A 14,886-nucleotide genomic window follows, 5' to 3' on the forward strand; every position below is an offset into this window, starting at 1 on the left:
CACTTGTTGAGATGAATGGCTATAGAAATCAAATAAATAAATAAAATATAACTCCCTGCTCAGTACAGGATTCACTCACTTGTATAGTGAGATGAGCAGTGTATAAATTTGATTGATTGATTGATTGAATGAATGTCTGGCCCTTCACCAAACACCATTACATGTGGCAGCCTGTTCCACTGACAGCTCATACAGTCAAGAAGTCCTCCTGATGTTTAGCCTGAACTTCCTTCCATGTAATTTTAACCCACTGGCTCTGGTCCTGTCCTCTAGGGCAAGAGAGAATAAGCCCAGTGCTGCTCCTCTGTGAAAACCCTTCAGGTATTTGAAGACTATCTTATCCCTCCTTACTTCTCTTTTAGGCTACATGGACCTTGATCCTTTAACTCTTCCTCATACAGCTTGCTCTCCAGACTCATCATCTCTTCAAGCTGGCCTCTGAACTTGCTCACGTTTGACACTGTTGAGATTTGACAAATACACTATTTAAGGAACCACAGCTTCTGTCCAATTATTTATTCTAATTAATAACATCCTAGGATCAAATTACTTTTTCTATATTAACAGGGGAATCAGCACAAAACTGATTTGATTTCTATTACCATATTTCACCATCTGAGGAAGTTTTAAAGTGTACATTGCTTTTTGTAAAATGCATGCTCTGCACTGTGGCCAGAATGCCATTTCTTTGTGTAGCAGCATTTAGAATCCCAAGGGATTCAGTGCATTCAATAAGATAACATGCTGCTTTGTTCCATTTTTTTCCTAAGCACTTAGGTTGCTCATTTATTTACTGATTATTTGTTTCAGTAAAACCCCTGGTTCAATTAACAGCCACTGAGATGTTTGCTCTCAGACACTCAGCACCTAACCCACAAAAAAATATGATAGGCATAGCATAAAAGACAAAGCCTTTTAAATGAGTTTATTTAGAAACACAATAGGAACAGGTAGCCACCAATCTCATGGATGTGAATACCTTCAGTTTTGATAGCTCATATGCTGGAAGATGATCCAAAATTATGACTAAAAAGAGCAGAAAATGCTTCTTCAGGTCCCCGACTGCACCCCAAATATCAATTTTGGTGTAAACGCTTCCTGCTTCCAAGAGGTAATAGTATGGTGCTATAATTGTATAGCTAAAAACAGTATATTGCTCAAACTGATCTGCACTGCACACAGTTACAATGTGAATCTGTATATATACTGAAGCCCTGCTTTGTGTCTGAACTTTTACTTCTAAATTATTTTAGAGAGTTGCTGCCAAAAACTATGCAAGTTCCTCTGGAAAAGCTAGATGTTATTAGAAATCTGAACAATGCCAACACAAGATTAGTATCTAATTAAATTCATATAATCTGCTTGTTGGCTGACCTTAAATGCTCTCATTTCCTGTCATTTCTTTATACCGTTCTTCCTCTAAATTGCTATGGTGCAGTACCAAACAATGGACAACTTAATACTCCTTTTTACGGAGTAGAAACAATAGTCTCACCAGTTAAAATAGTATAATTACCGTAACTGTACAGTGAAATTAGACAAATACAGACAATGCAACAGCCACCAATAGAAGCAATCCAATGTGTTTTTGTTGTCTGTGAAAATATCTAGTAAAGAAACCACATGACATGATGTCACTGTGTTGAGAATGCTTCCTTTGCTTACAAGTGATAGCCAATGGACGAGAACAGATCATTATGATTTATATTTGTTTTTATGAGATGTATCTGGAAGCCCAATATAGAACAGATGCATCTGTTGGAGGAAGTGTTTTATGTTGCTGAAGAGTGGGGCCTACCCTGTGCAAAGTCTGTTGAAGCAGGTTTGGTAGCTCTAACAGAAATAAGGTTTAGTTATAGGAAAAATATCAAGTAGGCAGAAAAGCAGCATCTAGTTAGCTACATCCTACCAGGGGGAAAGTTAGGAGTAGAATGTTCATGTGCAAAAATAGGAAGGAGGAATTTGAGATTAATAATCTCATCATCAAAGAGGAGGAAGAGTAAGAGATATAAGCCACAGAGAGAATGCCTAACAATCTATAACTTTCTGCATCTTGTGGTCACTATGTTATGAAAAGCTGAAAGATGGTACTGTACATCTGAAGTCACATCTTCAATAACATCCAGCAACAACTCTCTTTTTTCGCCCCTACTCTTGCAACTTTTAGGAAAGAAATCAAGAAACGAAGGGAATAAGCCTGGTTTTTCAATTAATTACATTGGAAAAAAAGGAATGAAACAAGAGAAAGAATAAGTGAAAAATGCATTTAAATTGAAAAAGAAAGACAAAAATAGAGGTGTATGCAGTTTTCAGATGAATTCTGGATTCAGAAGCAAATTGTGTGGATTCAGAAAGATTTCTGAGGCTCTTTCCACATTTGAAATAGATGGCTTCCCACTGGCAAGGACCTCCTTCTCCTATGGGATTCCCATCTGCTATCTGAGCTTCCCTCCTCCCATGCGCAATCACGAATGGCAATTTTTTTTCCACATGGCAAAAGAAAATAGTGCTGAAAGTAGGAAGATGGGAGGCAGGGCAATGGCTGGGGCATTAATTTTCTTGGTATTTCCCTGAACAACTGGATGGCCCTTCTTTCTTCCTCCTGCCTTTTCCTTTGAAGCTCGGAGAGAAACCATGAGGATACTCAAGCAGTGCAAAAAGTGGGAGGAGCGAGGCTGATGGCTGGGCCACAACTGAAAATACAGCTCAAGACAGTCCAACTCTGAACACTTCTGAAGCTTTGTTAATGACCTGGAGATTCAAAAGAATATACAAATATTGGCAATGCATTTCCAAAAACAAAAACATTTGTTTTTGAGGAAAGTAAACATAGAGAGAAATAAGAGGACTAAAAGGGGGAATAATGTGAATGACAGCTCAAATTTTTAATCATAGAGATATTACTTTCCTAGAGCTCACTAATCATTCTGTCTTATGGGGAAAGGATCTTGAAATAAAATATCTTAGGACTGTTCACCACTTTTTAGCAGTTTTCTCTATAAAAATGTAGATTTCAGAATCTGCCATTGTTTGTTCCATGTCCATCAACCTCAATTTTATTACCATTTCTGATTAATCCACACATTTCTCTGAAACAAGAAATATTTACCATAATGTAAAAAAGTATGTACACCACATGTAAAGTTTTTTTCTTTTTTTTTACATTTGTAAACATATCGATTTTAACTTTATTCAAGGTGATGTAACTGAACCAAAAAACTATGAAAAATTGACTTTGCAATCATTTCTGTAGCAAAAAATTAAAAGATATGCCATTTCCCTCTGTGGAAAAAATACGTATACCCTTGGCTCTAATACCTGGTATTGCCCCCTTTGGCAGAAGCAAACTTAAGTAAGTGTTTGGTATCACTGTCTACCGGTCTCTGACAATGACTGGGAGGATTTCTTTCCCACTCCTCCATGCAGAATTTTTTCAGCTGTGTGATGTTTGAGGGGTTTCTTGCATGCACAGACCGTTTCAAATCACCTGACACTGTCATATAAGTTAATTATACTTTTATTTGCATAAGCCATCCCAAAAAGCTCATTAAGAGTAACGTAGATACTTGAGTCTACTTTTTAACTGTTTTAATCTCTAGTAACATAGTTGTCAGGAAAAATGTAATAGCATGGCATGAGATACTTCATGAAGTCATATACATAAATGGATAGAACAAAGGACACTAGAGTGATTGGTATTTATTTTTGCATATGCATGAGTAGGACTAGTTTCCATTTCTCCCATATTTGGCTATCCCTCATCTATCCTAGAAACCTCTTGTACAGAGATCTAAAATTATAATACAGGGTTGCTGTTGTTGTTTGTGCCTTCAAGTAATTGTTGACTCCTGGGGATTGCCTGGACTAGTCCCTGCAGTTTTCTTGGCAAGATTTTGGATGTGGTTTGCCATTGCCTTCTTCCAAGGGTTGACAGAGAGTGACTGGCCCAAAGTCACCCAGCTGGCTTCATGCCCAAGGTAGGACTAGAACTGAGGGTCTCCTAGTTTCTAGCCTGGTGCCTTAACCACTACATCAAACTGGCTCTCATATCAGAGATATACAATAAGAAAATAAAAATGCTTAAATATTGCAGTACACAATACTAAAAGCTTTTGTATTAGAACTGGAAATAATGCTGTCTTTGGCTACCAAGGTCGAAGTCGGAAAAAATACTCCTTTTCTAAGAAGTCCTGTTTTATTGTAAAGGATGTGTGTTTTACTTTCCATGAGTAGAACAACATGTTTATCTCATTCTCCCTGAGAATGTTTTCAATGCCGCTAAAACTGCCCCCATCTCCATCCTCCAGTTTCATACTAATCATTTGGAAATTAGAGAAACACATAGAACGCCTGTGAACCTTATATTGAGCTATGCAAAACATAATCAAGATGGCTATGGCCTTTGCAACTTTGAAAAATGCTCCTAATGTGAGTCACGCAATGTTCAGGCATGGTACGACTTCACATTCCTTAGAGCACAAAAGAACATTCATTATATCTAATAATGTCTTAAAGGAAAACTTTTCAAGAAATGACTGGAATTTGGGGAACAGTCTAAAAGGACAACGACAAACTCCAGGCTTTTATCCAACACTGAGATCTTTTTGTTAATTTATTTTTCCAACAGTCTGCTTTACCAGATGGTTTCTGTTTTTTAATACCCCATTTTGTATTGCTCCCATTTTAAGAACACACGACAATCAGAAGAGCCCTGTTCAATCAGATCCAATGCCTATAATCTCTCATAAATCTGTGTCATTGTATAATTAAAGTGCTTTATTCTGGAGTGGCCAACTGAAATTATAATTGCTATCAAAATCTCTAAGATATGGCCCTAAAATCAGTATTGCCATCACCAAAGGATGAAAGTAAAACACATCCTATCTTTGACACTAGTTCCACTATTTAACTTCTTCCTTTCCCATTCCTGCCCCCATGAAACTTATACCCTCCGACAGATATCAGTATGTATGTACTACATGAGATAAACCCTACAGATATTTTACACATCCCCACCAGCACAAGACACCAACAACAAACCTCCACTGATGTGCCAGCAGCTAAGAATTCTACTTCCTTGATACATTCGAAAAAACAACTCTTCTCCTCTTTACACTTAAGCAACTGATGAAACTCATAAAAGTTGTTTTGAATTTTTTTGTTTTGTTTTTTCACTAAAGACAGTGCTGTGGTTGCCCCGTACCTCCCAGTTCATGTTTTACCCAACCCAGCTAGGAAAAAAGCTCTCAAAAAGAGTACTGCTGGCTTGTAGATTTGCAGCCAAGCAACACTCTCAGGAATTGTTCTCAGGGAATACACATTTCATTTTCAAGGATCCTCCAGAGCTATGGAGAGAGTAAGATTTTTTTAGGTTTCTCTGTACATTTTTAATATTTTTAAAATTAATTCTTTGTTAATCATACCAGGAGGAACATTTTGCAATCCAACAGATAAATGTACGCAGATACATGTTGCTACATGTATGAAAATACAGTATATTTGTATATGCGTGTGTGTGCGTATATGCGCACGTGCGCGCACACACACACACAAGGTCTTTTTAAACTCAGGAGCACTGGAAGCTCTGGAGAAGCAATACACTTAGCAATTTGCAGATTTGAAGCATACAGGGTGAGTTCTCTTTGGCTGTACCCTCTGTGGCCTTGGCTATAGGCCAGCTCAGCATCAGAAGATGGTCTTTGCAAATCCTAAACCCACAAGCACAGAGACATTAAGCGAAGTGGTTTTGATCTGAAAACAGCAAGGACAAAGTATAGCAATCTCAGGGTGGCTTTGTAATGGGTTGAGAATTACTTGCAATGGGAGAGCTGGCGGTTATGGCAGAGCTCTGTGTTTTAAGCACTGCATTCATAGGATGCCTAACTGCTCAGTGCAGTCCAGCGAATCTCATGTAGAACCCTTGGCTCTGTAACCACTCAAACATGATCCCATGGGTGAGATGGCAATAGCAGCCCTTATTTTTCTGTCTGGTTGTGGCTTTTTCTATAATACGGAGGTTGGTTTCTGGACAGTAAGATTACCAGTGAATCTGAATCTCTAAGGAAACCTCTAGCTGTGTGATTGCAGATAGCAATTGTTGCTGTCCTCATAATTGGTTTATGGAAACAGCTATGTATTGCATGCAAGTGGGTTGTCACTGTAATATACCAATGATAAGCTTTCATTTATTGGCACCTTAATTTCTGACATAATCAAAAATAATAGTTTCCAGCTATAAAAGAATTGTAGCAAATCACATGTTCATGCTTGCAACTCGTTCTATACCTGTGAAAGCATAATAATTTTGCACAGTGTGGGAATCTATAGTTGCTTAAGCAATGTTACTAAAAACAAGTCAAGATCAAACTATGTTTTTAGACTATGTCTGGCCTCAATATTATGAGTTCCTCAATTACAGACATCACAGGAAACTGTGATTAGTCTTTAATTGGAAGCTCCTTTTTGTGGGCATGAAAGAAAAATAGTAAGAAAAGACTGCATGGGCCTGAAGTGTATCTCTGCTTGTTCTCATAGCCTGAAATCTGATTTCCCATTACATCTGAATCAAGCCTGGGTATCTAATCCTTCTTGGATTGGTGAATGATCATGCAGTTGCCAAAGATTCTATGAGATTCTACATGGTAGTGTAGTGATTTCATCTCTTTTGTTTCTAGAGCTATTACTCTGCATTCTCTTCTACTTCTGAAAATAAAGACTCACACGTGGATCAAGCTTGTTCAAGAACTAATTTAGCAGCTACACTAAAAAAGTTTAAGACCACTTTCCAGTAATATTAAAAAAAGATTTACCTGCTATCTTTAAAAGCGTGGTTGTATGATCATTCTCAGTCAACTTCACAAATCCAATTTGATTTCTGAAGTGATCAGTACCTTGAAAAGATAAATCCAAAGGCTTTCCTTGCAGTAATTCTTCAATTAAACCTCCACTCTCCAAGAAAGCACCAACTGCACTATCAGGAAGAAAATAATATATACAAATATTTATCAGGTTTAATACATACATTTACTACATTAGCTTACTACAGGTAGTCCTTGTTTAACAATCATTCATTCAGCCACTGTTCGAAGTTACGGCAGCGTTGAATGAATTGTACTTAAGCCCAGTCCCTGAAGTTACGGCTGTTGCAGTGGCCCCCAATCATGTGATCAAAATTCAGGCACTTGGCAGGCTGCCCACACCTATCTCTCCCCGATCTCTGCCATTTTGGCCACCCTGCACAGCAGCATTCCACGGCAGCGCTGAAGCTGAAATAGAGGCCCAGGGGCAGCTGGCTGAGACTACTGAAGGCCCCAGGCCTCTACTTCAGCCCCAGAACTGCCGCTGAGGAGTGCTGCTGAGCAGGGCGGCCAAAAGGGCAAAGATGGGGGGGATATAGGTGGGTGGGGAAGTTCAAGAGAAGGCAGAGGAGGTAGTCCCTTACCTTACTGAGTCTCCAGGCTGGAAGAGACCAAGCCAGGAATGGCTTGGATCAGGATGGATCCTCGCCTAATGACTGGTGGCATTCAGTTAACAACAGCAATGGGGACTGCCGGGATTGCCGTTGCTAAGCGATGCAGTCATGTGATGTCATGCTTTACGACCGCATCCCATAGCAATGGAAATTCCAGTCCCAATTACCGCTGTAACTCGAGGACTACCTGTATTAATTATTTTCTGCATTGGCTCCCTGATTATCATATTTCATACCTTTCCTGTTTAGAACATACTAAGAACAATTTAAATCATCATTTCACCATATGCAGTTGTACAAAATGCTAGCTTTACTTAGCTATAAATTCAGGACAAGCTACACATTTTCTTGTAGGCTTGCAGTTTGAATGGAGGTGAGAAGGACAGCCTCTCCTTACAACCCATTTTGGCATCCTTTGCACACCACTTTCTCTAACACACACAATGTAGAAAATGCTTCTTCCTTAGCATGGTTTCAGATCAACTTGCATAATGTCATATTTCTATGACATAATTTGCCATAGAAGGAATAATAAAATCTAGTATAATCTGTCTTGCACATTTCTTAAAAAAAAAGATCATGTTCCTTCAGCATCACAGATGAACTAAAGTGTTGAATTAGGACTTGGGAGAGCTGGATTCAGAGCCCTGCTAAATTACAAAATGACGGTAGTTAACCTTGGGCCAGGACACTGTTTTGTTCAATCTTACAATTCAATATGCTGATGAGAAAAGGATAAGATTAAAACACAATACATCTTAAAAATAATTAATAGGATTTACTGCCCAATAGGCATAATTAAGATTTCAGTCTTATTAAGCCTATTATGGTCTTTAAAACCTTTGTTGTTGTTGTTATTGCCATTGCATTCACATAATTTTCACAAGGTGGCAGTAACTACCTTTTAAGCAAGCATCCTTTCTTTCATACATTCTACTGAAAAACATTCATTTTGACATAAAGTATGCCTTAAGCAAAGAAATGGTAAGATATGCAATTAGTTCCTTTAGTGATTAGCACTACAGCCTACTACAGCCATGGCTGTGGCTCAGGATAGTAACATGGAACATGATCAACACAATTAAGGCATATGCTCTGACAATCATTTCCTTCAAATCAATCATTTTCTAGCTTTCCCTTTCCACTCCTTTTTGTCTGCTGTAGAACTCCGAAGGGCTTTGCTACAATATCTGTGTGAATTATAGAGGCTCCCATGTCATGTCCCAGAGATCACATGTGTCCCACTTTTCAAGCCATATTACTTCAGCATATGACTGTGCCTATAAATATATTTAATAATCTCCCATGGCAACACACTACAGGGAGAATCAACAGCTAGAAGCTGATTTGCAAAGAAACCTGCTCACTACAACTCATTGAGGAGTCACTGAAGAGGAGCAGAATAATCAGTGTTCCCTGGAACACAGCTTTAACATCACTGCTTTAAAATCATGAATTTGTTTAACTACAGCTATCATAGGAAATAGAACAAGGAAACAAAACAGCAAGCAGTAACACAGTCTGTGAAAATAATGGATAAGCTCTTCGATTTGGACTACAAAGACCCAGTTTTAAGTCCCTCCTTGACCAGGGAGTTTGCTGGCTTGGTCTCTTAACCCAACCTTATAAGGCTACTTTTATGGGGCACAGAATGGGAGGGTGGGCTAATTTTATAAATTCCCATGAAATTAAAAGTTTTTCTGAGTTTTTAGAAAAAGTTGGAACATAAACGCACCAAGTAAATAATTTCAAGATAGACTGTTTCAAGGCATAGGCCAGCAACTCTTTTTCTTCACATGTTTGTTTCTAATATTAGATTCTGTGAAGAAACTCAAGGCTTCTCACTGCCTACACGCTGAGGAAACAGGCAGTGGTTGGCGGGTTTCTGCAGTAAAAGCAGCCCTTTTTTTTTCAGTCCACCACAAGTACAGGAACCAGCCACTTCACAGTGGCTTTTCTTTCCATTCTCTGATAAGGAATAACTGGGTGGATTGCATGTGGGAACAAGCAAATATTACATGGGGAGGAAACTAACAAAGAAAGCCTATAGGTAAGCTCTCCCAACCAAGAATGCAGGGAGTTCCAAAAGTCATTCACACCAGATCTACAATTTCTAAATAAGTAAAATATAATAATCAAGCCACATAAACACTAATAACTGACTGGTCTTGATATCTACATACTTTTCTTTTTACATTCTTATACATTATCTATGCCCTCAGCCACCCAACTTTCTCCCTAGTCATTTTCTATCCTATACACACAAATGCTTCTTCGGTGCCCTATAAACTGCCTCAGAGACAGACCTTCTGCTGACTGTCTCTGATCAACAGCTGATTCATTTGCTGAGAGCAGCCACAAAAGCAGAAGCACAAATGACTCTCACTTCTGCTGCTTCTAGTTCTGCCACGTGGAGAAATGCAATCCTCCTTCTCACTGCGAGTTGTGATGCTTGGAGTCAACTAGATCTCTCATTACAACAGAAACTTGCCATGCTGGTGGCCCAAGACTGGACTAGCATCTGTGGTCTTTTTATAACCTGTTTCAGTTTGGGGGTAATGAACTAATGTTCTGGGTGCAATTTTAAAGAAGAAGTCAAGGGAAGTAGTGGCATATACTTTAAATGCGTTATGATGAGAAGTAAGTTATATCTGTAAAAGTCCTAAGCTATGTGATCTCTGAATGTAGTTTTAAGATTCTGAAACATAACATGGATCCTTGAAGTATTCTATTTGCTTTCATTCTATTTTTCGATCTATAAATACAGTGACCATATGTCCTTTATTATAATCGACAGGCCTTTATTTCAGAAAGCTGCCCTTTAGATTTATTTAATTTTTTTTGGGTTTTGCTCTTTAACTTTCCTTTGTAAAGCAAAGTTATAAACATAAACTTTTTTTTTCAATCCTTAAAAACCTTTCACATTTTCCCTTTTTTCAGGTTTGTCCTTTATTTTTTCCAGGAAAATATGGTCACCTTATCTATAATCCACTCGGTAAAAGACAGAGTCAAATCCAAGTAAATGCACTCAAGCCAGTATTTCAAGTGACTTCATGTCAGGCTTAACAAACAAGCAAACTGTGACCCTCAACTCCTATTGTGACTAAAGTAGCAGTAGATATAACATACTTATTGGAGAAGCTACTGCTAAGATAACGCAAGATTGAGGCCACAAATGTTTGCAACAGGTAGGTTTCTCTCCAATAAGGGTAACCTCACAAAATACAGAAGATGAGCTGGTTGGACATCTGAACTTTCCATGGAATGAATCAATTACAGAAAACATAACTAGCAAGATGATACTGTAATATTTTATTTTATTTATTTAATTTTTATCTCTTTTATTATTTTTATAAATCACTCAAGGCGGGGAACATGCCTAATACTCCTTCCTCCTCCTATTTTCCCCACAACAACCACCCTGTGAGGTGAGTTTGGCTGAGAGGGAGTGACTGGCCCAAGGTCAGCTTTCATGCCTAAGGGGACTAGAACTCACGGTCTCCTGGTTTCTAGCCTATTGCCTGATAGCAAGATATTTAGATAACCTTTTAGTGACTGCTGGGAAAAAATACAGTAATTATGTCAGTTAACAGCTATACAAACATCTGAGGGAGAGACTGTGAGCGTTAAAAGAGGCTAGGACCACTGCTCTAACTTTCTTGGAAATGGTAACCATTTCACAAAACTGGATGGCTATCAAAATAAAGATACAGGGCACAGAGGAGTGGTGCTGTGAGATAGGAAATGGAAGATCTTTTCAGTTTGAGGGTAGAGAAAAAAGGCCAGAAGAGTATTTGACCAAGGTAAACCAAATGGTGTTGGAAAACATACCATTCATATTTGGGCCTTTTTAGGAATAGTACAACATGTGCAGAGGAATTCATTTGCCAACAGCATTCAAAGAGACATTTTAACAATAAACTCAAAAACTCAGGTTTCTTTTCCACTGGAGATATACCACAGACTGAAGCTAACTATTTGCAGCAGCAATGCCGTATTTCAACTGCTGGACTGGTTTTCAGTAACTGATGGTATGCTGAGGCAAAGACTGAAGGAGAAGACATGCTTCCATATGATCCCCCTTTTAATTAGTGAAGGCTGAAACTCCAGATTGAATAGTTTTTAAGTGGTCATTTGCATATTTCACTTCTACTGCTAGATAATGCAGAACTTCAAGTGGCACTGAAGGAGGGTTCAGAAATAATGAGTGCACAAACGTAAATTGAATTATGAGAAGACAAAGAAATTGCAGGAAAAGGAAGAAGGGAGAAAGAAAAAAAAGCCAGTGGATGCAGCAAAACAAGACTTTATAAGCATTGCATATCTTTTATAAATAATTATATAATTTATATATAATATATAGGTAAAGGTAAAGGTTTCCCTTGACGTAAAGTCCAGTCGTGTCCGACTCTAGGGGGCGGTGCTCATCTCCGTTTCAAAGCCTTGGAGCCGGCGTTGTCCATAGGACACTTCCGGGTCATGTGGCCAGCATGACTCACGGAACGCCGTTACCTTCCCGCCGAAGCGGTACCAATTAATCTACTCACATTTGCATGTTTTCGAACTGCTTGGTGTGCAGGAGCTGGGACGAGCAACGGGAGCTCACCCCGCCGCGCGGTTTCAAACCGCCGACCTTCCGATCGACAGCTCAGCGGTTTAACCCGCAGCGCCACCGCGTCCCTCATATAATTATATATATTATATAATATATAATTATATATAAAATATAACAAGAGATTGCATATGTCAAAAAGGAAACTTCTTCACTTTTTTCATTGTTAGGTTAAAGCTGTGTTAAAAGTGAATTTTGCTGCAGATCAATAGTGTGTTCAACATCTGCTAACTTGAGGATTTAAGATCACAGCTAAAATTACTGAAAGCAAGTAAAATGGAAATGTTTGGGCTTTTAGCACAGTAATATTGAGAGGTTCTGCCACAGATTCATTATATCCTCCCATTTACCACATGATTTATTTTTACTAAACTCAGGCCATTAGTTGCTTTGTGAAGAAGTCAGAGCTGAACACAAAGTTCCCAAAGATAGTTTAACTCTTTTTTCCTGGTCAAAATTCACAGGGCCCTCAGCCAAGTGCCGCAGTGTACAAAAAGCACGTAAGTGGAGTTCAGTGGTAACATCAGCGTAAGTATATGCTCACTAGAAAGTTAAGATCTCGTTTGAAATAGACAAAGGTGAGCAACCTATGCCATTTCTATTCCATAATCAGGCCTAAATTCTGATGGAAAAGAATCTGAATAATCTGTTTCATTTAGGCTGAAGTTGATTTGGCACCACCTTCTCAACCAAGGTTGGAAAGTGGGTGAACATCATTAAAAAGGGCTGGCTCCAAAGAGGCCCTCTTCAGACAAGAGGACCTTACTTACTTTAAAGTAGGTGGAATTATGCCCTCCCCCAGAGAGATGCTTATAATTTGCTCACACCTCACTTTACCATCCAAAGGCACTGGGAAGGACATGGATCGAATCCACAGGTGGCAGAATTCAGGCTACAGGGACCAGTAACCACTTCCTCTAGTTGCACAAGCTCAAAAGAAGTCCAAATTAAAATAAACAAACAAACAAACAAAGATGACTCGCTCACCAGAGTAGATTCTGTTCAACTAGCATCCAGCCCAGGGTAGGTATCTACTGAGAAACTGACAGATTCATCCAGTGTGCCTGTCCCACCCATCCTTCTTCAAGAGTCCAGGTTACTCTAAATCAGGGTTTCTCAATCAGCGTTTTGTGGAACCCTAGGGTTCCACAAGATGTCACTAGGCTTCCCTCGGAGATCACAATTTATTTAAAAAGTTATTTCAAATTCGGGCAACTTCACATTAAAGAGGTAAGTTTCACTCTTTATTTTTAGTCTAAGAACACTGTTAATGCATATATGCAGGCCTATACATGAAACTAATATAATAATTTTCTAACTTCTGGTCTATATTTGACCCTGAATGTGCAGGGGTTCCCTGAGGCCTGAAAAATATTTCAAGGGTTCCTCCAGGGTCAAAAGGTTGAGAAAGGCTGCTCTAAATGGAACAGCTGGGCAGCAATTTACGAGTGCAATAAATGTGGAGAAAAAGTGACACAGTGCTCCTACTGCCACCATGGAGTCTCAAACACAAGCTCATCTCAAGTGTTGGGGCCACCTCTGGTTTTTCACCATCTCTAGGCATATTTTATGTCACTTCATTCCCTATAGCTCATCAGTAGACCAATGAGTTGCTTGGAATCTGTGACTAGGCAGAGGCCTTGCAGGAACAATTTCGTCTAGTGCTCTGGCCCTTACATATTTCATAGACCAATCAGACGTGAAACAGAACTGTCTGTCAAATTGTCAGGAAAATCCCCAGGTGTTCTCTGGAAACCCTCTGGATCCATTAGGTTCCTGGAACAGACCAATCCAAAGGATCCAGTCCCCTACACAGGTCTAGAGGTGCAGGGAACTGCAGTGACAAAGAAATGATCTGACCCAGTCAAAGGATAGATATTAAATGTCCTCCATTTTCAGATCACATGTCATCTGCTCTGACATGAAGACCAGATCAAGCATGTGTCCCCCACCATCCGCCCAATATGTTAAGGCCACAATTTCCTGTAACAAGTCCATGGTTGTCATGGAAGCCATTAACTCACAAGTTAAACTGGAACCATCCTTCAGGGCAAGGGAGGTTGACACCACCCAAAATCAAAAGCACTGTGAATGTCAACATCAGCTCTGAAGTGAGGTCTAAGATTTCATGGAGAGTCACTGTTATGCAGCTAGGTGTTGGTACAGTAGCAGCAGACATAGCTTGTCAACGTGGCCTACCTCCTCACAACTATTTACCTCCTGGATAATGCTCCTTATCACCATGAAGATCTCACAATCATGGCCACTTTGCCCAGCCTTTGTGTCACAGCTGATGTATGACATTCTGCTATAACTTGATACTCTACAGTCTTACAGGGACCCCAGCCAACTCGGTCAGAAGCTATGATCCCAAGATGGCTGAAGAGCACAAGTTTGATGAAGACTGGCAGAACATCTAAGAAACTGAGTAAGAAAACAGGAAATCCCAAATGCAGTCTGTCTCTGCCTTGCATTCATTTGATGCATTCATCGAAACATAGTCTCAAAGAGCTTACTAGCAAATTAGATATGATAATACCAGTATTATTATTAGAAAATTATGTGAAGCATCTATGTAAAAGCACTATAGAAAATGTTACTACTATTAAACAATATTACAAAATCCAATTACCTATCTTCCTGAATTTCTCTCATATACAATTTCAAATCTTCAACCTACTTTCCTTTTCTCCGGTCCATGACTTTTAACTGTAACTTTTTGTAAAAACAAAATATGTTCCTATCAAATTATCTGAAATAATTTGGAACTACAAATTCTAGACTTCAAGATAAAGGGAAAGTT

The 14,886-nt window shown here is 39.0% G+C and overlaps 1 protein-coding gene across 3 annotated transcripts in view; it reads right to left on the minus strand.

The window, feature by feature from the left end:
* AKAP7 (A-kinase anchoring protein 7) overlaps positions 1–14,886 on the minus strand; it is an 87,439-nt gene that overhangs the window by 58,203 nt on the left and 14,350 nt on the right. For all 3 annotated transcript variants that reach the window (XM_063310093.1, XM_063310101.1, XM_063310084.1), the window contains one exon: positions 6,810–6,970. In XM_063310093.1, coding sequence (XP_063166163.1) covers positions 6,810–6,970 — 161 coding nt within the window. The remainder of the gene's footprint in view (positions 1–6,809; positions 6,971–14,886) is intronic.

The sequence above is a fragment of the Candoia aspera genome, chromosome 1, assembly GCF_035149785.1.
Source record: "Candoia aspera isolate rCanAsp1 chromosome 1, rCanAsp1.hap2, whole genome shotgun sequence".
NCBI classification, from domain to species: domain Eukaryota; kingdom Metazoa; phylum Chordata; class Lepidosauria; order Squamata; family Boidae; genus Candoia; species Candoia aspera.